This window comes from Trachemys scripta, chromosome 1, assembly GCF_013100865.1.
Source record: "Trachemys scripta elegans isolate TJP31775 chromosome 1, CAS_Tse_1.0, whole genome shotgun sequence".
Taxonomy (NCBI): Eukaryota; Metazoa; Chordata; order Testudines; family Emydidae; genus Trachemys; species Trachemys scripta.
The window spans coordinates 139071295-139096029 of NC_048298.1; the positions used below are offsets into that span (position 1 = coordinate 139071295).

The 24735-nt window shown below is 50.0% G+C and overlaps 1 protein-coding gene across 4 annotated transcripts in view; it reads right to left on the reverse strand.

Moving 5' to 3' along the window:
- Positions 1 to 19826, reverse strand: part of LRRC23 (leucine rich repeat containing 23) — a 28301-nt gene extending 8475 nt beyond the window's left edge. Inside the window, exons 1-5 of one of the 4 annotated variants that reach the window (XM_034787164.1) lie at positions 19651 to 19826; positions 19093 to 19206; positions 18794 to 18906; positions 16963 to 17216; positions 16721 to 16851 (exon numbers count right to left, since the gene is read on the reverse strand). In XM_034787164.1, the coding sequence (XP_034643055.1) occupies positions 16721 to 16851; positions 16963 to 17216; positions 18794 to 18906; positions 19093 to 19197 (603 nt within the window). In that variant the 5' untranslated portion in view covers positions 19198 to 19206; positions 19651 to 19826. Of the gene's footprint in view, positions 1 to 16720; positions 16852 to 16962; positions 17217 to 18793; positions 18907 to 19092; positions 19207 to 19322; positions 19606 to 19650 lie in introns of those variants that run through there. The other 3 variants (XM_034787168.1, XM_034787169.1, XM_034787171.1) reach the window with 3 other exon arrangements.
- Positions 19827 to 24735: the final 4909 nt, after the last annotated feature.

Consider the following 24735-nt stretch of genomic DNA (forward strand, 5'->3'; position numbering starts at 1 on the left):
GCACTTCAGGGCAGGGGAAAGCAAGTCACAAAGTTCCATGAAAGTGCCCTTACGCCTGCGAAAGTTTCACAGCCACTGGGAATCGTCCCAGACCTGCAACACGATGTGGTCCCACCAGTCTGTGCTTGTTTCCCGGGCCCAGAATCGGCATTCCACGGCATGAACCTGCCCCAGTAACACCATGATTTGCACATTGCTGGGGCCCGTACCTTGTGTGAGGGCTGTGTCCATGTCAATTTCCTCATCACTCTCGTCGCCGCGCTGCAATTGCCTCATCGGCTGGTCCTGGTTTTGCTTTGGCATGTCCTGGCTCTGCATATACTCCAGGACAATGCACGTGGTGTTCATAGTGCTCATAATTGCCGCAGTGATCTGAGCGGGCTCCATGATCCCAGTGCTATGGCGTCTGGTCTGAAAAAAGGCGCGAAACTGACGGAGGGAGGGAGGAGCGACTGACAACATGGCGTACAGGTACAGGGAATTAAAATCAACAAAGGTGGCTGTGCATCAGGGAGAAACACAAACAACTGTCACACAGAATGGCCCCCCCAAAGATTGAACTCAAAACCCTGGGTTTAGCAGGCCGTTGATTTCACGGAGGGAGGGGGAAGCAAATTAATACAGAACAAATCTGGTCCATCTATTTATTCCTTGACTTTAGCAAAGCTTTTGATACGGTCTCCCACAGTATTCTTGCCGCCAAGTTAAAGAAGTATGGGCTGGATGAATGGACTGTAAGGTGGATAGAAAGCTGGCTAGATCGTCGGGCTCAACGGGTAGTGATCAATGGCTCCATGTCTAGTTGGCAGCCCGTTTCAAGCGGAGTGCCCCAAGGGTCGGTCCTGGGGCCGGTTTTGTTTAATATCTTTATTAATGATCTGGAGGATGGTGTGGACTGCACTCTCAGCAAGTTTGCAGATGACACTAAACTAGGAGGTGTGGTAGATACACTAGAGGGTAGGGATTGGATACAGAGGGACCTAGACAAATTAGAGGATTGGGCCAAAAAAAAACCTGATGAGGTTCAACAAGGACAAGTGCAGAGTCCTGCACTTAGGACGGAAGAATCCCATGCACTGCTACAGACTAGGGACCGAATGGCTAGGTAGCAATTCTTCAGAAAAGGACCTAGGGGTCACAGTGGACGAGAAGCTGGATATGAGTCAACAGTGTGCTCTTGTTGCCAAGAAGGCTAACGGCATTTTGGGCTGTATAAGTAGGGGCACTGCCAGCAGATCGAGGAACGTGATCGTTCCCCTTTATTCGACATTGGTGAGGCCTCATCTGGAATACTGTGTCCAGTTTTGGGCCCCACACTACAAGAAGGATGTGGAAAAATTGGAAAGAGTCCAGCGGAGGGCAACAAAAATGATTAGGGGTCTGGAGCACATGACTTATGAGGAGAAGCTGAGGGAACTGGGATTGTTTAGTCTCCAGAAGAGAAGAATGAGGGGGGATTTGATAGCAGCCTTCAACTACCTGAAGGGGGGTTCCAAAGAGGATGGAGCTCGGCTGTTCTCAGTGGTGGCAGATGACAGAACAAGGAGCAATGGTCTCAAGTTGCAGTGGGGGAGGTCCAGGTTGGATATCAGGAAAAACTATTTCACTAGGAGGGTGGTGAAACACTGGAATGCGTTACCTAGGGAGGTGGTGGAGTCTCCTTCCTTGGAGGTTTTTAAGGCCTGGCTTGACAAAGCCCTGGCTGGGATGATTTAGCTGGGAATTGGTCCTGCTTTGAGCAGGGGGTTGGACTAGATGACCTCTTGAGGTCCCTTCCAACTCTGATATTCTATGATTCTATGATCTATTTTTTACATCTTAAGCTGGCAGCAGACGGTGCAGCATGACTGATAGCCCTCGGCATCTTCTGGGTGCTTGGCAGAAGATACTGTACTACGACTGCTAGCCATCATCGTCAAGACGGTTCAATAGGACTGCCGGCAGGACTGAGTCTCCAGGAGACAAAGCATGTCTGCCCAGGTGCCTATGATTGAACTGGAGTATGACGACGACAGATACCAGTCGTAATACACCATCTACTGCCAAAAGGCAAGGGGCTGCTGCTGTGTAGCAATGCAGCCCCACGTCTGCCAGTACCCAGATAGCCGATGAAGGCTACCAGTCATACTGCACCGTCTACTGCCAAAAGGCAATTAGCTGCTGTTGTGGAGCAATGCAGTACCACCTCTGCCGGCACCCAGATGACATATGGTGACGGTGAGCTGAGCTGAGCAGGCTCCATGCTTGCCGTGGTATGTTGTCTGCACAGGTAACCCAGGTAAAAAGGCGCGAATTGATTGTCTGCCATTGCTCTGACGGAGGGGGAGGGGCCTGACGGCATGTACCCAGAACCCCCCGCGACACTGTTTTGCATCATCAGGCATTGGGATCTCAACCCAGAATTCCAATGGGCGGCGGAGACTGCGGGAACTGTGGGATAGCTACCCACAGTGCAACGCTCCAGAAGTCGACGCTAGCCTCGGTACTGTGGACGCGGTCTGCCGGCTTCATGCACTTAGAGCATTTTATGTGGGGACACACACAATCGACTGTATAATACCGATATCTATAAAACCGGCTTCTATAAATTCGACCTAATTTCGTAGTGTAGACATACCCATAGGGAAGGATAGGAGAGAGGTCCTGGAGGCCAAATTTAGGCTGCTAGGTCCAGGATCTGCATGGCAGCATTCTCTGAAATGCTTCCAGTTCCACACGCAGGACCAGTTAGACAGGCAGAACTGCAGGGTCTCAATGTGTGGATGAGACTATGGTGTTGGGAGGAGGGGTTTAGATTTATTAGGAACTGGGAAAACTTTTGGGAAAGGGGGAGCCTATACAGGAAGGATGGGTTCCACCTAAACCAAAATGGAACCAGATTGCTGGCACTTAAAAAGGTCATAGAGCAGTTTTTAAATTAAGGGCTGGGGGAAAGCCAACAGGTCTGGAGGAGCATGTGGTTTGGGCAGAGACATCCCTTAGAGGAGGATCTATTAATGGATATTCTCTATGTCTTAGTAAGGAGGAGAGGATGGAAGATGATAAAATACAGGTAGGATCTGATGAGAAACAGTCGAATGAAAAAGAGTCCCATTCAATTACACCACATAATGACAGACAGCTAAAAAGTGACAAGTTTTTAAAGTGCTTATATATCAGTGCTAGAAGTCTAACTAGTAAGATGGGTGAACTAGAGTGCCTCGTTTTAAATGAGGATATTGATATAATAGGCATCACAGAAACTTGGTGGAGTGAGGATAATCAATGGGACACAGTAATACCAGGATACAAAATATATTGGAAGGACAGAACAGGTCGTGCTGGTGGGGGAGTGGCATTATATGTGAAAGAAAGCATAGAATCAAATGAAGTAAAAATCTTAAATGAACCAAATTGTACCATAGAATCTCTATGGATAGTAAGAATATAACTGTAGGGATACATTATCGACCACCTGACCAGGATGGTGATAGTGACTGTGAAATGCTCACGGAGATTAGAGAGGCTATTAAAATAAAAATCTCAATAATAATGGGGGATTTCAACTATCCCCATATTGACTGGGTACATGTCATGTCAGGACAGGATGCAGAGATAAAGTTTCTTGGAACCTTAAATGACTGCTTCTTGGAGCAGCTAGTCCTGGAACCCACAAGAAGAGATGCAATTCTTGATTTAGTCCTAAGTGGAACACAGGATTTACACCATAGCTGGACCGCTTGGTAACAGTGACCATAATATAATTAAATTTAACATCCCTGTGGCGGGGAAAACACCACAGCAGCCCAACACTGTAGCATTTAATTTCAGAAAAGGGAACTGAACAAAAATGAGGAGGTTAATTAAAGAGAAATTAAAAGGTACAGTACCAAAAGTAAAATTCCTGCAAGCTGCACAGAAACTTTTTAAAGACACCATAATAGAGGTTCAACTTAAATGTATACCCCAAATTAAAAAACAAAATAAGAGAACCAAAAAAGTGCCACTGTGGCTAAACAACAAAGTAAAAGAAGCAGTGAGAGGCAAAAAGGCATCCTTTAAAGAGTGGAAGTTAAATCCTAGTGAGGAAAATAGAAATGCACATAAACTCTAGCAAATTAAGTGTAAAAATACAATTAGGAAGGCCAAAAAAGAATTTGAAGAACAGCTAGCCAAAGACTCAAAAAGTAATAGCAAATTTTTTTTAAGTGCATCAGAAGCAGGAAGCCTGCTAAACAACCAGTGAGATGCTAAAGTAGCATTCAAGGATGATAAGGCCATTGCAGAGAAACTAAATGAATTCTCTGCGTCAGTCTTCATGGCTGAGGATGTGAGGAAGATTCCCAAACCTGAGTCATTCTTTTTAGGTGACAAATCTGAGGAACTGTCCCAGATTGAGATGTCATTAGAGGAGGTTTTGGAACAAATTGATTAACTAAACAGTAATAAATCACCAGAACCAGATGGTATTCACCCAAGAGTTCCAAAGGAACTCAAATGTGAAATGGCAGAACTACTAACTGTAGTCTGTAACCTACCATTTAATTCAGCTTTTGTACCAAATGACTGGAGGATATCTGATATGACACCAATTTTAAAAAGGTTCTGGAGGTGATCCCGGCAATTACAGGCCGATAAGCCTGACTTCTGTCCCAGGCAAACTGGTTGAAACTATAGTAAAGAACAAAATTGTCAGACACATAGATGAACATAAGTTGTTGGGGAAGAGTTTACATGGTTTTTATAAAGGGAAATCACGCCTCACTACTAGAATGTGGACAAGGGGGATGCAGTGGATATAGTGTACTTAGATTTTCGGAAAGCCTTTGACAACGTCCCTTACCAAAGGCTCTTAAGCAAAGTAAGCTGTCATGGGATAAGAGGGAAGGTCCCCTCATGGATTGGTAACTGGTTAAAAGATAGGAAACAAAGCATAGGAATAAATGGTCAGTTTTCAGAATGGAGAAAGGTAAATAATGGTGTCCCCCAGAGGTTTGCACTGGGCCCAGTCCTCTTCAATATATTCATAAATGATCTGGAAAAAGAGGTAAACAGTGAGATGGCAAAATTTGCAGATGATACAAAATTGCTCAAGATAGTTAAGTCCCAGGCAGACCGTGAAGAGATACAAAAGGATCTCTCAAAACTGGGTGACTGGGCAACAAAATGGCAGATGAAATTCAATGTTGATAAATGCAAAGTAGTGCACATTGGAAAACATAATCCCAGCTATATATATAAAATGATGGGGCCTAAATTGGCTGTTACCACTCAAGAAAGAGATCTTAGAGTCATTGTGGATAGTTCTCTGAAAACATCCACTCAATGTGCAGCAGCAGTCAAAAAAGCGAACAGAATGTTGGGAATCACTAAGAAAGGGATAGATAAATAAGACAGAAAATATCATATTGCCTCTATATAAATCCATGGTGTGCCCACATGTTGAATACTGTGTGCAGATGTGGTTGCCCCATTTAAAAAAAGATATATTGGAATTGGAAAAGGTTCAGAAAAGTGCAACAAAAATGATTAGGAGTATGGAACGGCTTCGTACGAGCAGCGATTAATAAGACTGGGACTTTTCAGGTCGGAAAAGAGAGGTATGATTGAGGTCTATAAAATCATGACTGATGTGGAGAAAGTAAATAAGGAAGTGTTATTTACTCCTTCTCATAACACAAAGCTAGGGGTCACCAAATTAAATGAATAGGCAGCAGGTTTAAAACAAACACAAGGAAGTATTTTTTTTCACACAACGCATAGTCAACTTGTGGAGCTCCTTGCCAAAGGATGTTGTGAAGGCCAAGACTATAACAGGGTTCAAAAAAGAACTAGATAAGTTCATGGAGGATAGGTCCATCAATGGCTATTAGTGAGGATGGACAGGGATGGTGTCCCTAGCCTCTATTTGCCAGAAGCTGTCAATGAGCGACAGGGAATGGATCACTTGATGATTACCTGTTCTGTTCATTCCCTCTGGGGCACCTGGCATTGGCCACTGTTGGAAGACAGGATACTGGGCTAGATGGACCTTTGGTCTGACCCTGTATGGCTGTTCTTATGTTCTTATTCACTTTTTCCACATCATTCATGATTTTAGACCTCTATCATATCTCTCCTTAGTCGTCTCTTCCAAGCTGAACACTCCCAGTCTTTTCAATCTCTCCTCATAGGGAAACTGTTCCATACCCTTAATCATTTTTGTTGCCCTTCTCTGTACCTTTTCCAATTCTAGTATATCTTTTTTGAGATAGGGCGTCCAGAACTGCACACACCACTCAAGGTGTACCCTGGATTTATATAGTGGCATTATGATCTTTTCTGTCTTATTATCTATCCGTTTTCTAAAGGTTCATAACATTATGTTATCTTTTTTGACTGCTGCTGCACATTGAGCAGATGTTTTCAGAGAACTATCCACAACGACTCCAAGATCTCTTTCTTGAGTGGTACCAACTAATTTAGATCCCATCATTTTGTATGTATACTTGGGATTATGTTTTCTAATGTGCATTACTTTGCATTTATCAACATTGAATTTCATCTACCATTGTGTTGCCCAGTCACCCAGTTTTGTGAGATCCCTTTGTAACTTTTTGCAGTCTGCTTTGGACTTAATTCTCTTGAGTAATTTTGTATCGTCTACAACTTTTGCAACCTCACTGTTTACCCCTTTTCCCAGAACATTTAGGAACATGTTGAACAGCAGTGGTCCCAGATCTGCTCCCTGAGGGACACCACTATTTACTTCTCTTCATTCTGAAAACTGACCCATTCGTTCCTACCCTTTGTTTCCTGTCTTTTAACTCATTACTGATCCATGCAGGGCTGGCTCTAGGTTTTTTGCCGCCCCAAGCAAAAAAAATTTTGGCTGCCCCCTGCCCCAGCCCTGGGCTCCTCGCCGCACCCCCCTGCTGCCCCAGCCTTGGCCTCTCCCCACCCGCCCACCCACGCCCCCTGCCGCCCCAGCTCTGGGCTCCCTCATTCCCCCTCACCATTGCCTCCCACATACATCTCCTGCCGCCCCAGCCCTGGGCTCTCTCCCCCCTCCCCCACCTGCACCCTCCTTCCGCAGCAGCCCTGGGTCACTGGTAACTCGCTCCCACGGCAGGTCATTCAGCATGAATTTTAGAGGTGCACAGAACACAGACAGGATTGGTTCCCATATGGTTACAGAACTGCAGTAAAGTGGAACAATTTTCAGCTTGTGTGATTGGAGGATATCTGGATGCATATTATAAGACTGTCCTACATAAATGAGGAAAAGTTGAGGTGCCTTTATTATTCTTTTCTTCCACTCTTTCTTTCTATGGGGAATTTGCCAATGCAATATCACTGTCTTCCTTTTAAACAAACAAACAAACAAACAAACAAAAAGGCAATGGCTGTTGAAAATAGCAATTCCAGTCCTAATAACCACTGGGAAGCATTTCTTGCTCAATTTTATCCTACTTTTTCTACAGCAAGTTATAGTGGATCAGTATATTTGATTTGGGAGAAATGAAGTAACAGCTGCCCAAACTGAGTTTGAGCACTCCTGAATTTTGAGGTGTTCAAATCTGGAAGGCAGGTGCTGGGGGGGGGGGGGGGGTAAGGGGGCTGTGGCTCCACAGGGGAGCATGGCAGCATGTATGCAGCAGTGTATCTCGCGCTGTGCGGAGCCAGACATGCTGGTCTGAGTGGCACGGTAAGGGGGTTGGGGGATTGGATGGGGCGGAGGTTCGGGGGGGCAGTCAGGGGCAGGGAGAAGGGGGGGGGGGTAGATGGGTCAGGGTTGGGGGGGGCAGTCAGGAGACAGGCAGCGGTTGGATAGGCATGGGAGTCCCGGGGATTTGTCAGGGGACAGGTAGGTGTGGGGTCCTAGGGGGGAAGTTGGGGTGGTCTCAGGAGGGGGCAGTTGGGGACAAGGAGAAGGGAGGCTTAAATAGGCGGTGGGATCCTGGGGGGCAGGGGTCCCAGAAGGGGGTGATCAGGGGACAGGATGCAGGGGGGGTTGGATGGGTTGGGGTTTCTGTGGGGGGCAGTCAGAGGGGGTGGATGGTGGCAGGGTGGGGCTACCCTCCCTCCCTGTGGAGTGTCCTATTTTTTGAATGTTAAAATATGGTATCCCTACCCTTCAGATTGCAGCTCTCCATTCATAGCAGGCTGCAGCATGAGGTCTCAGCTACTTCACTCCCTCCCCCTCTTTCCTGTTGGTAGTGGCCAAGGGAATGCTGGGAAATATAGTTCTTTCCCTGCTCCAGGGCTGGCTCTATAGGCAGGGAGCTAACCAAGGAACTACAGTTCCCAGGGCCCCCTGTTGGTTCTCAGCTCCCATGCTGGATCCCTGCTGCCCCTGCAAATGGGCTGCCCCAAGCACGTGCTTGCTTTGCTGGTGCCTAGAGCCGCCCCTGGATCCATAAGAGGATCTTCCCACTTATCCTATGACAGCTTACTTTGCTTAAGAGCAGTGATGGGCAAACTACGGCCCGGGGGCCACATCATGCCCTCCAGACATATTAATCTGGCCCTCAAGCTCCCACCAGGGAACAGGGTCTGGAGCTTGTTCCGCTCCATCCAGGGAGCGGGGTCAGGGTCTTGTCCCACTCCGCATGGCTCCTGGAAAAAGCGGCATGTCCTCCCTCCGGCTCCTACACGTAGGGGCAGCAAGAGGGCTCCACATGCTGCCCCCGCAGCTCCCATTGGCCGGGAACCACAAACAATGGGAGCTGCAGGGGTGGTGCCTGCAGATGGGGCAGCGTGCAGAGCCGCCTGGCTGTACCTCTGCGTAGGAGCCAGAGGGGGGACATGCTGCTGTTTCTGGGAACTGCTTGAGGTAAGCACTGCCTGGAGCCTGCCCCCTGAACCCTTCCAATACCCCAACCCCCTGCCCCAGCCCTGATCCCCCTCCTGCCCTCCAAACTCCTCGGTCCCAGCCTAGATTACCCTCCTGCATCCCCAACCCCTCATTGCCAGCCCCACCCCAGAGCCTGCACCCCCAGCCAGAGCCCTCCCGCCCTCCAACCCCCAATTTCATGAGCATTCATGGCCCGCCACACAATTTCCATACCCAGATGTGGCCCTTGGGCCAAAAAGTTTACCCACCCCTGCTTAAGAGCCTTTGGTGAGGGACCTTGTCAAAGGCTTTCTGAAAATCCAAGTACACTATGTGCACTGGACCCCCTTGTCCATATGTTTGTTGCCCCCCCCAAAAAAAAATTCTAATCGATGGGTGAAGCATGATTTCCCTTTATAAAAGCCAGGCTGACTCTTCCACAACAAAGCATTCATCTATGTGTCTGATCATTCTCTTCTTTACAATAGTTTCAGCCAATCTGTGAAACCCTTCTAGTGCTGGTCCACTTAGAGCAGGGGTGGGCAAACTACAGTCCGGGGGCTGCATCCAGCCCTCCAGACGTTTTAATTCAGCCCTCGAGTTCCCACCGGGGAGCGGGTTCCGGGCTTGCCCCACTCCAACGCTCCAACCAGGGAGCAGGGTCGGGGGCTTGCCCCATTCCGCGCAGCTCCTGGAAACAGCGGCATGTCCCCACTCCAGCTACTATGTGTAGGGGCAGACAAGGGGCTCTGCACGCTGCCCCCACCCCAAGCTCTGCCCCCGCAGCTCCCACTGGCCAGGAGCTGCCTGGCCGCGCCTCTGCGTAGGAGCCAGAGGGGGGACATGTCGCTGCTTCTGGGAGCTGCTTGAGGTAAGCACCGCCCGGAGCTTGCATCCCTGACCCCCTCCCCAACCCTGATTCCCCCTCCCACCCTCTGAATCCCTCAGTTCCAGCCCAAAGCACACTACTGCATTCCCAACCCCTCATCCCCAGCCCCACGCCAGAGCCTGCACCCCCGGCTGGAGCCCTCACCCCCTCCCACACTCCAACCCTCAATTTCATGAGCATTCATGACTCGCCATACAATTTCCATACCCAGATGGCCCTCGGACCAAAAAAGTTGCCCACCCCTCACATAGAGGATGGCAACTTATACTGCTATCAGTTACTCTGTTAATTGAAATGGCAGAGGTTTGTGCAATGAATCCAAAGGTTCCAACTTTGCTGATGACACCCCACATTAAAAGAACATTATTAAGGTTGCACTCAAAAGTTAAGAAATGCCATAATTAAAACTGCCTGTGCAAACGGAATTCGGCTCCCCTTATGCATATGCATTATGTTACAATCTTCAATGACATGATCACATACTATTTTTTCCACAGAACCACTGCTTCATTCAGTGCACAGGATGGATGGTGCTCAGGGAGTAAATCAGAGCTGTGTAGGAAAGGAGGCTGTTTTCTGTAGGACCCTATCTTGTTTGTTGCAGAAATTGGAAGGCATGTACTGAAAGAAGCACAGGGTTGCAGGAAGAGAAAGAAGGGTCTCATGGTTAAGGCTGCGCTGGAGAATTAGATTCTATCCCTGCCTCTGCCACAGAGTTCCTGTGTGATGCTGGGCAAACCACTTCAACCAGACTTTTCACAGGTGGTCACTAACTGTATGTTCCTCATTTTCAGGGATCTGATTTCAGAGCTGGGGCTGATCAGCAGAAGTGCTGAGTGCTCATATCTGCAACTGAAGTCAATGTGAGTTCCGCTTTGAGATTAGTGAGACATGATTTTCATTTGCAGAATCCATGCTGGTTAGACCCTATCAACTCATGATCTTCCAGGTGTTTTATTATTCTCCTTTTAATTATAATTTCAACCAATTTGCCAGGCACAGAAATAAGGCTCACTGGGATGTAATTCCCTGGGTCACCCCTTAATTTTTTTAGGTACAACATTTGCTACCTTCCAATCTTCTGGAGCAGTGTCTGATTTTAATTAGAAATTGTATATTATTGCTAGTAACTCAACCACTTCATTCTTGAGCTATTTAGCACTTGGGTGTAACCATCTGGGCCTGGGGATTTATTACTGTTTAATTTATCAATTTATTCCAAAACCTTCTCTATTGACACCTCAATCTGGGACTATTCCTCAGATTTATCTCCTAAAAAGAATGGCTGGGGTGTGGGGCTCTCCCCCACATCCTCAACAGTGAAATCCAATGCAAAGAATTAATTTAGCTTCTTTGTAACAGCCTTGTCTTCCTTGAGTGCTCCTTTAGCATCTGGATCACCCAGTGGCCCCACTGATTGTTTGGCAAACTTCCTACTTCTGATGTACTTAAAAAAAATTGCTATTAGTTTTTGTGTCTTTAACTAGTTGCTCTTCAAATTATTTCTTGGGCTGCCTTATTATACTTTTACACTTGATTTGCCAGAGGCTGTACTCCTTTCTATTTTCCTCAGTAGGATTTTATTTCCAGTTTTTAAAGAATGCCTTTTTGCCTCTAACCACCTCTTTGACTCTGCTGTTTAGTCATGGTGGAATTTTTTTTGTTCTCTTACTGTTTTTTTTTTATTTGGGGTATACATTTAGTTTGAGCCTCTGTTATAGTGTTTTAAAATCATTTCCATGCAGCTTGCAGCCATTTCATCCTTGTGACTGTACCTTTTAATATCTGTTTAACTAGCTTCTGCATTTTGTGTAGTCCCCCTTTCTGAAATTAAATGCTGCTGTGTTAGCTTTCTTTGGCATTTTCCTCCTACAATGATGTGAAATTTAATTACATTATGGTTGCAATTATCAAGTGATTCAGCTATATTCACCTCTTGGACCAGATCCTGTGCTCCACTTAGGACTAAATCAAGAATTACCTTTCCCTTTGTAGGTTCCAGCACTAGCTGCTCCCAAGAAGCAGACATTAATGGTGTTTCTGCACCCCATCCTGAGGTGACATGTACCTAGTCAATATGGGGATAGTTGAAAACCCCCATGATAATTATGTTTTCTGCCTTTGTAGCCTCTCTAATGTCTCTGAGCATTTCATAATCACCTTCATCATCCTGGTCAGGTGGTCGGTAGTATATTCATACTGCTATTGTTCAAGCATGGAATTTCTATCCACAGAGATTTTATAGTACAGTTTGATTCATATAAGATTTTTCCTTTACATATAATGCCACTCCTCGGGTTACCATATTGCAGTCCTGGAAAAAGAGGACACTCCAAGGGGCCCTGCCCCCGCCCCAACTCCGCCCCTTCCCCAAAGTCCCGCCCCATCTCCGCCCCCTCCCCTGAACGCTCCACCCCCCTGCTCCTCCCCCTCCCCTGCTTCCCGCGAATCAAATGTTTGCAGGAAGCCTGAAACAGGCAGGCAGGCAGCAGGTAAGCTGGGGCGGCGGGGGGGGACGTGAGGAGGCGCGTCCCAGTCCGGCTGAGCGGCTCCCTCCGGTGGCCGGCCAAGAGGCTCTGGCCCCGGCAGCCCCGGCCCTAGCGACTCCAGCTCGGCTTGGGCACTGGGCCTGGCCCTGGCTGAGCGGCTCCGGCCCGGTTCCGGCCCTGGCCGAGCGGCGTCGGCCGGCGGCAGAGCACCTCCAGACCCGGTCGCTCCGGCCCGGCCTGGCCCTGGCCGAGTGGCGCCGGCCGGCGGCCGAGCACCCCCAGCCCCAGTTCCAGAGGCTCCGGCCCGGCTCAGCTCGGGCCCCGGTTCTGGCCGAGTGGCTCTGGCCCGCCGGCGGCCGGTGGCCGAGCACCCCCAGCCCCGGTCCCAGCGGCTCCAGCCCGGCTCGGGCCCTGGTTCTGGCTGAGCGGCGCCGGCCGGCGGTGGCATCTGAGCTCGCAGCCGCCTCCTCCCGGGCTTCGGCTGCTGCTGCGCTGGGGAGAGCGGCGGGAGCTGGGAAAGTTGGAGCCCGTGGAGGAGGTGGTCGCCTTACCATGCATCCCTATTTTCTCGGACATGTCCTGCTTTTTGGAAATTCCTCCCGGACGGGGATTTGAGGACCAAAAAGCCGGACATGTCTGGGAAAATCCAGACGTATAGTAACCCTAGCCACTCCCCCACCAGCACAACCTACTCTGTTGTTCCTATGTATTTTGTACCCTGATATTACTGTGTCCCATTGATTATCTTCATTTCACCATGTTTCTGTGATGCCTATTATATCAATGTCCTCATTTAATGCCAGGCACTCTAGTTCACTCATTTTAGTATTTAGACTTCTAGCATCTGTGTATAAGTGTAACCCATGTGTCTAATAGGGAGATTTCTCTTTAGGAGACCCAATGAGGGGAGGTAGGACTGAGCTGTGTCTGGGTCATTGTTGCTAGGCAGATTAAGCACTCCACATCCAGAAGCTTCTGGAATTAGGTGTGGTAGTTTTGGGTCTGCTTCAATAGATTCCCTGTTGCTGGAGTCAGACTCCATGAGGGCAAGCAGTCCGGGCAGCTTCTTTACAAAGGGCCATGTGCCCTGTGTGAGTTGGGAGAAGTTGAGCCTGGGAGCAGATAGCAGGCGGTTGTCCCTAACTCTGAAGCATTTTGGAGCAGGTTAGTGCTATTGTTAACCCTCTAACAGGGAAGCCTGGGTAATGCTAATATAGCAAGGGGAAATTGGGAGGAAAAAATAACTATTTTAATTGTATGCTTTGAATGTTGTTTTGATTTTAGCCAAGCTGTTCTAGCTAGTCTGAGTCACAACTTTTCTTTAAATGTAGTAATGGGGAAAGAGTCATTTCTATTTTGCTATTCTAAGTTTTGTATTTTCTTGTAACAGGGTTTCTTTAAATCTATACACTTAACTGAGTGGTTGGTTAATCAGTTAGCTGACTGGCTAGCAGTGATTTCAGTGGAGGAAGAGTCTGCATGGATTCCAACTGAAGATCCGTACAAGCAAGCGGAGGGAAGATGTTGTTTTAGACCGGGGTGGGCAAACTTTTTGGCTCGAGGGCCACATCTGGGAATAGAAATTGTATGGCAGGCCACGAATGCTCACAAAATTGGGGTTGGGGTGTGGGCTCTGGGGTGGGGCAGGGGATGAGGAGTTTGGGGTGTAGGAGGGTGCTCTGGACTGGGACTGAGGGGTTTGGAGGGTGGGAGGGGGATCAGGGGTGCGGGAAGGGGTGCAGGTTCCGGCTGGGGGTGCAGGCTCTGGGGTGGGGTTTGGGATGAGAGGTTTGGGGTGCAGGAGGGGGATCAGGGCTGGGATTGAGGGGTTTGGAGAGCAGGAGGGGGATCAGGGCTGGGGGTTGGGGCATGGGGTGCAGGCTCCAAGTGGTGCTTACCTCAAGTGGCTCCCAGAAGCAGTGGCATGTCCCTTCTCTGGCTCCTACGCAGAGGTGCGGCCAGGTGGCTCTGCATGCTGCCCCATCCGCAGGCACCGCCCCTGCAGCTCCCATTGGAGCGTAGGAGCTGGAGCGGGGCCATACCGTGGCTTCCAGGAGCCGCCTGCTGTGGCTCCTGACCCAGTGCCCCGGCCAGAGTGGGGCCGAGCCACGTGGTGCCGCTCAAGGGCCAGCTTAAAACGTAGTTTGCCCACCCCAGTTTTAGACTCAGCAGACTGTCTAGATTTGGTGATCAAAGACTCTAACTGAGACTTAGGTGTACAAAACCTAAGCTTTTGGGAACTTTCAGTTTCTTCTCACTGTATTTCTGTGAGGACTGACCCTGTTCAGATTTTAATTTGTTTTCTTTATGTATGCTTATGTATAACTGTGAAGGTAATGTCTGTGGATTATAAAATAGCCATGTCACGTTGTAAAAATTAGATTATAAAATCTTATGATAAACAAAGAATAAAGTTATTTAATGAAATTCATTTCTTTAGTTCCTTTCGGGGCGTGAATATGGAGAGGTTGACCCTGTGCAATCCTTGCTGAAAACCCTTATATACTGAACTCTGGGTCTCCAGCTACTCTTCTATGGGAGTTGAGGTTTTTTTAGGCACTGAAGAAGGGTAATGAAGTGAACTCTAGCACACCCAAAGGTTACATAAGCACTTGTACATTTTGTCAATATTCAGCTGCTTTTCTTCATGTGTTATATTTAAATGGAACTCTTTTGCGTTTGATTGTTCCTCACTAGCTCCTACCTGAACTTCACCAACTTCTTCCTATCCTCTTTACTAGGATATTGAGTCCCCTTTAATAAACTCATCTCTAAGAGGTGTCTCTGCCCAAACTGTTTGCTCCTCTGCCTCCGTCGGCTTTCTCCCAGTCATTACTTTACAAAATCCTCTCAAGGATTTTAATTTTACATGCCAGCAATCTGGTTCCCTTTTGGTTTAGATAGAGCCCATTCTTCCTATATGGGCTCCTCCTTTCCTAAAAGGTTCCCAGTTCCTAATAAACTTAAAACCCTCCTTCCTACGCCATCGCCTCCTCCATCCATAGTTTTCTTAGGTAGAATCCTTGTCAAATCTAAGGACTTTACTTCTTTTACTTTTAATTTAGGGTCTTTTTGACTAATCTGATTTTACTGAAATCTCCCTTTATAAAGCTTAGGGTCACTCACTGTATCACTTTTTGTTACCCTACCTGCCCCTTGGATGTTGAACCTAATTTTATTGTAGTCACTATTACTTAGTGGCTAGCTCCTGTCACTGAATATTACTTAGGACTAAGTTAGGAATAGCTTCTCCTCCTGGCTGCTCTAGCTTTAGCTGTTCCAATCCTTTCAAGTGCTGACAAGTTCTTTCTCTGACCTATCAGTCCTCAGTCTCAAAGAAAACCTGCACAACACTTTCAAAACTGGGGTTGGAATCAGCCCTGTCAGGGAGAAGGAAGACAGCATCATCTCCCTACCTGCCTCACACCTCATATTCTGCACCTATTGAAGATTAGGGGCATGGGTGGGTGCAAACCTGCCCACATATAAAGCCCCACCCCCAGCTTAAGGGGGGGAACTACTGGACCCAAAGCTCAAATGATTCCAGAGACGACAAAGGGGAAAAAAAAGGATGGGAGTGCAGGTATCCAGAGTGGGTAACATACCTTGCTCCTGTTGAGAATCTAGGGGCTGGTCTACACTGGGGGGAGGGGGTGTCGATGTAAGATACGTCGACTTCAGCTACGCTATTCCTGTAACTGAAGTTGTGTATCTTATTTCGACTTACCTCCCGTCCTCAGGGTGCGGGATCGACAGCTAAGGCTCCCCCGTCGACTCTGCTACCACCACTCACCCTGGTGGAGTTCCGGAGTCAATGGGAGCGCATTTGGGGATTGATATATCGCGTCTAGATGAGATGCGATATATCGATCCCTGATAGATTGATCCGGCGGGTAGTCTGGACGTACCCTTAGAGCGGATGGGCACAAGCCCACCCACATCTAAAGGTCCCTCCCTTCCCCCAACCTAAGGGGAGGAGCTGCCAGACCCAGATCTCAAGTAGTTCCAGGGGTACAACTAATGAAAAACAGGGACGGGAGTGAGGGTCACAGAGGAGCTAAAGGAAGTTACATCCCCTGCAACCGCAGAAGCAGGTCTAGCTGGGAGGTCTCTGAGCACCTGCAGTGCTTTATCTGCTACAGTTGCTCAGCAACTTCCCTGCAGGCTGCCTGCTGCATCACAGAGAGAAGAGAGTAACTCTGGTTGTTCCATTGCCTGCTGTGGGAGCCCCAGAGTGTGCAGGATAGGAGCTTGACTTGCTCGGCACAAGATGCTATTCTCCCTTACACTGATACCCAGTGCAGCAAAGGGGATAGGTTAAAAAGGAGAAGCTGAGAGCCACTGACTGAGCATGTTGGGAACACAATAGATCACAGAATCTGCCCCAAAGAATTGATTGTGATCCCCTAACCTTTTTGAAACATGTTAGTCTCTCAGGCTGACAAGGCTGCACAGTGCTGGCCTACCACCACACTGGCTCATGGACACCCCAATGGAGTCTCACACCACTCTCTGCAGCATAATGCCCCTGAGGTAAGGTGCTCTTACCAGGTAAAGGTTCTTGAGCTTGGGCAGGTGCAGCCCTGTGGTGGTTTCTAGCTTGTTTCCTCGCAGCTCCACCGTGTGCAGGTTTGTTAGCTTCCCTGGATCCAGACCCGATATCACCTGGATTTCATTCCCTGAGTGACAGAGAAGGAAGCAGCAAAAGGGTTAATCCTTCCAGCGTTCCCTTCCCAGCACACAGCAAGGAGCACTTCTTTGTGGTGAGGCCTAGTACACACCCACCTCACCTTTAAGGTTGAGGCTGCCCAGACGTGGGTGGGTAATGCCCTCTGTGTCCTTGATGCGGTTGTGGGCGAAGCTGGCAATCTGAAGGTAGGGCAGCTCTGGGAGACGGGCGCTGATCAGCCGATTCCCATCCACCTTCAGCCACAGAAGGTGGATGAGGCTGCCCAGAGGAGACAGATCTCGCAACTGGTTCTCTGACAAGTCCACATAACGCAAGTGAATGTAGTTCTGGAGAAGGCTGATATCTGTCAGGTCCCTGCCACAGGATGAGCATGTGAAACAAACATCCAGATTTCTTCCTCCCATCCCTCTCCTCCCAGAGCTGGCCTCCACTCTGCCCCTCCTCACTGTTGGGGAGCCAGTTCCCTCCTCTGCTGCCTACCTACATCTGGTCTGGAGAAGCTTCTCTGGACATGAGAAGGAGGGAGAAGGCAGATGGTGGAGTGAGCAGAGGGGTTGGAAACAGAGCCCTGAGGGACCTCTGGGTGGAGACCGCTCCCAGGAATGGAGAAGGAGCTGTCAGGAGCAGGCAGAAACTGAGGGGAGGAAACCCAGAGAGGTTGTGAAGAGATAAGTCCATCAGATAGTGGTCTTAGCTTTGAGGGCTGGGTGGGGAAAAGAGGGAGATGGGGAAGGACAAGGCTGCAGGGCTAGGAGGCTGGAATGCATAATTAGTGACGGCGCCGGTTCTAGGGGCAGGCGAGCAGGGCGGTTGACCTGGGTTCCAACTTCCAGGGCCCCCAATCTCTCCTGATTGGCTACCCTTTTTTTTTTTTTGCAGGGCCGCTCAGGCATAGGGTGCAGAAAACATTTTCCACCCTGGCCAGCAAAACAGCAAGGGCTGCTCCTGATTAATGAAAGACAGGAAGGTCTCTCTAGTACCTGGTGGACATGGCCAGGGTGGGGGCTCCGTTCACAGGGATGTAAGTTCCAAAGTCTCCCAATAGTGTCCTCCCCCCATGACACTTATGGGTCCATGGATTACTGGCAACTGGTGGGTGAGGAAGAGGATAATTCAGGTGGCTGCTGAGTTTGGGGTGGTGAAGTCACTTGAACAGCCCCAGGAATCAGTGCAAAGGGCATAGCTCTGGGGGATGTCATCTAAGCCTCCCCACTGTTCACAAGGGGAGAGCTGCTGAGAGCATTTCCTGGAGCGTCCATCTAACTATCCATCTGTCATATCTACCCAGTTATTGTATCTACCTGGACGTTGATATTGGTGTTCTCAACAATGTATCTGGGCATCTACCTGACTCTACTGATCAAAGTGATCTGGAATGGGGTATCTCAGAGGTAACTTAGGGCTGGCTAACTGTGGTGAGGTCTCCACCAGGGCATGATGTCCTGCCAGCTGCAACCTGGGAGTCCAACCAGAGAGACAGGGCCGTAGAAATGCTTTGCTGGACCAACAAGCTGAACTCCAGTTGGCCAGTCATCTCCTGGTGCCAGCTTTGACTTGGGAGAGCAGGAACAGGCCTATGTAGATATTGGGGGAGAAGCAGACACAGGGAGGGAGGAGGGACACTAACAAAGTGACAGCCCCAAAGCCCATATCCCTTCCCATCATCCTAGAGTACAGTCAGAGGTAACTCATAATATGATCTGTTCAGAATATTGAGTGGGATGCCCCATCAACCATGGAAACCCATACAGAAAGAAGCCACACCACTAGGCACTGCAATCCATTTCACCATTAATCATCATTCCAGAATTTTTTCCCCAACCTCCTCCCATTCACCTAGAAAGGGTGCTGCAGGAAGGGAGTTGGCTTCTGCCCTGTTGCCACTGGGTGGGGGGGAAGAAGGATTTGATTGTGCATGTTACCACACTCACTTTTCCTTTGCCTCTAGTTTTACATAGGCATGAGCCAAGCCATTGCCTGTTTTACACAAGAGGGAGAGGCCTTCCTTCATGATCTCTTCTGTAAGAAGGTGGGGAGACAAGCTCTAAAGTGGTGAGGGGAGGAATGGAGAGAGACAGAAACAAACAGTCAGAGAAAGAGAGACTTAGAGATAACATCTCACAAAAATAAGGCAGGGTCAGTCTCTCAGCTCACCCCTAATCCCAGCCATGTCCCCCTACAGATTCCCTCTCCTCATGCTCAGAGTCCTTCTCTCCATGTCCTTCCTTACCTCCTCCTCCTCCTCCTCTGTTGGCTCCTTCTCTTCCTCCCCCTCCTCTCCCTGCTTTTCTCGTTCGTTGGCACTGTAGTCATCATCAAATTCCTCATCCGACATCTTCAGAGACTAGAAAAAGCCCCATTAGAAGAGAATTTAATTCTGGCCAGAGAGCCCTGACCAGCAGCCCCTGGGGGCCTGTGTGTAACCCTGGCCTGCCAGCAGTGAGGAAAACTTTGCCTTACCTACACCCATGCCCCCAGCTGCTGTGCCTTGGTCTGCGCTGGGGGCCACCTTTGAGGGGAGAGAGGAGTTCAGTCTGCAGAGGCTCCCAGTCACACTGATGCAGACCCCAGTCCTGCTGAGAACCCACTACCTTCATGCACACAAAGGGCCCTGAGAAATCTCCACCAGGTGGGGATGGGGCATCAGCTGGGGCAAAGGGGGCCTGGTGACTAGAGGGGAGAAGCCTCCTATCCCATCCACCAATGCCAGTGGGTGCCCTGGATCTGGGTCCAGACTGGCACTGGGGCACCCAAACCTGCCCCCAGTTTTTTTGGGGGGGGGACTGACCCCGGCGCTGAGCTGCTCCAGAAGCCTGGGACCTGCAGGGAGAATGAAGGTTTGTTTACTGCTGCTATGGAAATCCAGGAGATAGGTGGGGACTCTTGCCAGGATCTGCTGCCATGGCAACACTTGGTGATTGACAAGTCCCCGTGGCTGAGAGTTCCCAGGAAATTGGCAGGAGCCGGAAGTTGTTTGGCTGCCGCTTGGTAGGAGGAGGTGGTGCATGATTTTGCATGAAGGGGTGGGGTCGTTTGAGTACACGGACGGGGGGAGAAGGCAGGAGCGAGGCTAGGAACTAGGGCAGGGCCAGTGTGTGGCTGTGATGTGATCATAGTGCTGTAAAGGAGGCATGGGGGTGGGGGGCTTTGGCGGGAACGACTTGCTGATCTGCGCAGGGGGTTGCAGCCTAGCGTGGCTGAAGGAGCACCAGCAATCATAGGCGCTGCTGCACCACTGGCTTGAAGTGTTCCCATCATATACAGGGTTTACAGTTTGGTTCAATGGCTCTCAGCACCCCCACTATAAAAGCTGTTCCAGAACTCCTGCCAGAAATGGCCTGCTCTGCGGAGACCAGCAGCTCCAGATGAGAGGCGCTAGCCTGGCCAGGTCGTGCTGGCACTGTGGCTGCCCTGTGCTGGGGTTGTGGCAGTGCTGTGCTAAGTGTTGACCCAGGCGGGCCATGCTGTGGCTGTACCGTGCTATCTGAACAGCATCTGTGGATCCAGCATTGACATTTTTGATCTCTTGTCAGTTAAGCTTTTCCATGGAACCAGCTCCTGGGAATCATTTTGAACCATAGGTGCTGGAACTAGGGGTGCGGGGAGTGTTGCTACACCCCTGACTTGAAGTGGTTTCCATTATATACAGTGTTTACAATTTGATTCAGTGGCTCTCAGCACCCCCAGTACACAAATTGTTCCAGCACCCCTGCTTTGAATCCACCATGTTTACAAGCAGGGCCGGCCTTAGCAAGAGCGGGGCCCGATTCCTGGGGGTGGGGCTTGCCACCGGCAAGCCCCGCCCCCAGGAATCGGGCCCCGCTCGGGCTGGGGTCGTGGGGTTTGGGTCCGGGCCGGAGCCGCTGGGGCCGGGGCCAGGCCGGAGTTGCTCGGCCCGGGGCCGAGCCGGCGCACCGGGGCCCGAGCCAGAGCCACCGGGGACTGAGGGGCTCGGGCTGGGGCCGCTCGGGCCAGGGCCTGAGCCGGGCCGGGGGTGCTCAGCTAGGGCCGGGGGTTCTCGGCCGGGGCTGGAGCCGTGGGGCCCGAGCCGGGCTGGGGGTGCTCGGCCGGCACCGCTCGGCTAGGGCCAGGGCCGGTGCCCCGGGGCCTGAGCCAGAGCCGCCAGGGCCGGGGCCAGGCCGGAGTCGCTCGGCCTGGGGCCGAGTCGGCGTGCTGGGACCCGAGCCAGAGCCGCCGGGGCACGAGGGGCTCAGGCCGGGGCCGCTCGGGCCAGCGCCCCAGGGCCCGAGCTGGGCCGGGGGTGCTCGGCCGGGGCCGGAGCTGTGGGGCCCGAGCAGGGACGGGGGTGCTCGGCCGGCTCTGCTCGGCTGGGGCCGGGGCCGTCGCCCCAGGGCCTGAGCCAGAGCCGCCGGGGCCTGAGCCAGAGGTGTTCGGGCTGGGGCTGGGCTGGCGCCCCAGGGCCCAAGCTGGGGCCGGGGGTGCTCGGCCGGGGTCGGAGCCGTGGGGCCGTGCTGGGGGTGCTCGGCCAGAACTGGGGCCGCTGTCCCATGCCAGGCTGGAGCCAGAGCCACCGGGGCCGCTCGGCCAGGGCCAGACTGGGCCGCGCCGCGCCTCCCAGGAGCCCTCCTCGCGCCCCCCCCTTACCTGTTGCTGCCGCCGCCTGCCCCTTTTCAGACTTCCCGCGAACATCTGATTCACGGGAAGCAGGGGAGGGGGAGGAACAGGGGGCGGAGCATTCAGGAGAGGGGAGGAGGGGGAAGTGAGCTGGGGGCGGAGTGGACAGCTGCGGGGCCCTCTTAGGCGCGGGGCCCAATTCAGCCGAATCGGCTGAATTGGCTTAAAGCTGGCCCTGTTTACAAGCATCAACTGGGAAACATTCAGGTTGAATCCATCCCTGCTCAGTGTCAGTGACTGTCCAGACACTACCAGAGTGCAGCTAGTACCAGCGTCCAAGGTGCTATTTCCATGATCTCTAATGTACACTATTTCACAGCCCTAATGTTCCTGTTACACAAGCTGTGACTCTTGCGTTCTGCTGTTCAGGGGACTGGACTGATTCAGTCTGTTCTGGTCACTGTTCAATGTGCCTCTTAAGCCCCAGCCCCCATAGTCCATCTGTCACCTAGGAATTGTGCCACAAACCCAGTTTGCTCCGGCAACTTCTCTGTGCAGGATTACTTGCCTGTGCTGATCAACAAGATCTGCCAAATTCTACTACCTCTTCCCCCACAGTTCTCTCTGTTCCTTTGATCCAGACTCTGTGCTTCCTTGAAGGTTCTCCACTTCTAAGTTCTCCTCCTACTTAATTGGCCCCATCCGCTCCTGGCTGTTCACTTCCTTTGCCTCCATTCTCATGATCCCCTCCCTTCTTAACTTCTCTTTGTTTTCCGGTACTTCCTCTCTTAATACAAGCCTGCTCCTCTTCCCCATTCTCAAACAGCCATCCCTCCACCTCCGCTGCCACTCCAGTTGCTGCCTCAGACATAGGGCCCTACTAAATTCACGGTCCATTTTGGTCAATTTTATGGTCATTGGATTTTAAAAATCATAAATTTCGTGATTTCAGATATTTAAACCTGAAATTTTACGGTGTTGTAATTGTAGGAATTCTGACCCAAAAAGGAGTCGTGGGGAGGGGGCTCGCAAGGTTATTATAGGGGGAGTGCGGTACTGCTACTCTTACTTCAGCTGCTGGCCGGGATCCCAGCTCTGAAGGCAGAGCCGCTGTCAGCAGCAGCACAAAAGGAAGGATGGCATGGTATGATATTTCCACCCTTACTTCTGTGCTGCTGCCTGTAGAGCTGGACCCTCAGTCAGCAGCCGCCACTCTCCGGCTGCCCAACTCTGAAGGCAGCAGTGCAGAAGTCAGGGTGGCATGGTATGGTATTACCACCCTGACTTCTGCGCTGCTGCTGGCGGGGCGCTGCTTTCAGAGCTGGGCACCCAGCCAGCAGCTGCCACTCTCAGGCCACCCAGCTCTGAAGTCAGTGCAGAAGTAAGGGTGGCAATATCGCACCCCCTCCTAAAATAATCTTGCAACCCCCCTGCAAATCCCTTTTGGGTCAGGACCCCCAGTTTTAGAAACACTGGTCTCCTCCATGAAATCTGTATAGTATGGGGTAAAAGCACACAAAAGACCAGATTTCACGGGGGCAGACCAGATTTCATGGTTCATGATGCATTTTTCATGGCCGTGAATTTGGTAGGGCCCTACTCACACTCTGTCTTGCCTCTGTTCACACTGTTTCAACCGCCATTTACCTTGTTGGCTCACAGATCAACCTCTCTGCTCCCACGCTGACTCCCTGACTATGTCCTATGGGGAAATGGATTAGATGCTATCTGATGGGGCTTTTCCATCTCTTGGGCAAACTCCTGGAGCATCTGTAGGGAACAATCCTGCTTTGGGTCCCTTTTCCTCACGGGATTTTGCCTGACTCCACACCATGTGGTGAAGGGGCTCATCCCATTGATTCAGCATTTACTCACAGTCGTTATGCTTATATCATGAGGGGGTTTCTTCATAGGACATTTCAGACCCTTTGTAATCTATCACATACTTTGGCGCATGCCCTCCAGCTCTAAATCCTGCAGAAAACCCTGGAGAGACGTCACTAGATATGCTCTTACATTCAATTGCTAATGGTTTAAGGACCTTGTAAGGTAATCTGTAAAATTGGTTCGGGGGTGGGGGGGTTTGTGTGCTTCTTCTTCCCCTCCCCTTCCCTTTTATTCTGATGGATTAAAAAGACCTGGAAGGCTTTTGTTTGTGTTTAATTTTTTTCCAGCCTGACTTTTACAATAACAATTCAGGTCTTTTCTACTTTCTTTTTCCTGGATGGCGCTATGGAGGATTGGAGAATGTGTATTCTTATGAAATCAGATTAATTAAAAGGAGAAAATTTTACACAGCTTGAATAAAAAAAATTGTTTTTTAACACCTAACAATATAAAATGCCTAACAAATAGTTTGGAGAAAATCTCTTTTTGTTAAAGATGCAACACTCTGACTCTTCAATGACCCACTCAGAGAACTCCGACTCCATGTATCTGTGTCCTCTAAGGAGCTGGCAGCAAAAAATAGGGAAGATGAGATTTGGCATTCCTGATAGTTCTAAGATTAAAAATTAAGCAGAGCCCCACTCACTCCTTCCTACTTAAAAAAGTTCTTTCAGGGCTCTCTATTCTCCATAAAGAAGCAAAATAATGGCACAAATTCCATTTTTTCCCTTTGCAGTTCACTTGCATGGGCTTTTGCTCAACTCCTCATCTGGCAGTGCTGAGCAAGATAGAAGGAGCAGGAAACCAACAGACCAGAGCCTCATCTTGCTCTAATCCCTGCATGAGATGCACCTTGTTCTAGGAATGGCAAAGAAATCAAAAGGTCATCCCAGTACACAATTCCTCCTGAGTATTCCAGGGTCTCTATTCTCAGTCTGTTTATTTACATAGCACCCACTGCCTGGTGCCTGCCAGGGATAAGTACCAAAGTCCTCCTGTCAGAGGTGGGCATTATTCTGCTTTCTTCTCATGGAGAATCTGTGAATTTTGCAGATTATATGATTTTTCCCTTGAAATGCCCCACTCCCTGCACACACACACCATGTTCCCAGGGAAGGTGGTTTTTGCCACACTGAATTTTAGTCTTTTCTCCCCTTCTTGTGATTAGTGCTTGTGATTTCTTTCATTATGAAATTGTGGCTAAATCACTTTACTCTGGGACCACAAGCCCTACTTTGTACTAATCATATTTGGTATCACAAGGCAGACCTGTGGAGGTTCTGTGTATTTAGTGATGATGTCTCAGAGTTTCTTAACATATTTCACTTCAAATTTAACCTGACCTTTGAATTTCCTGGTTTGTAATGCCTGATTTTGGGATAAATTACCCCATCCCTTTAACATAGTTTAC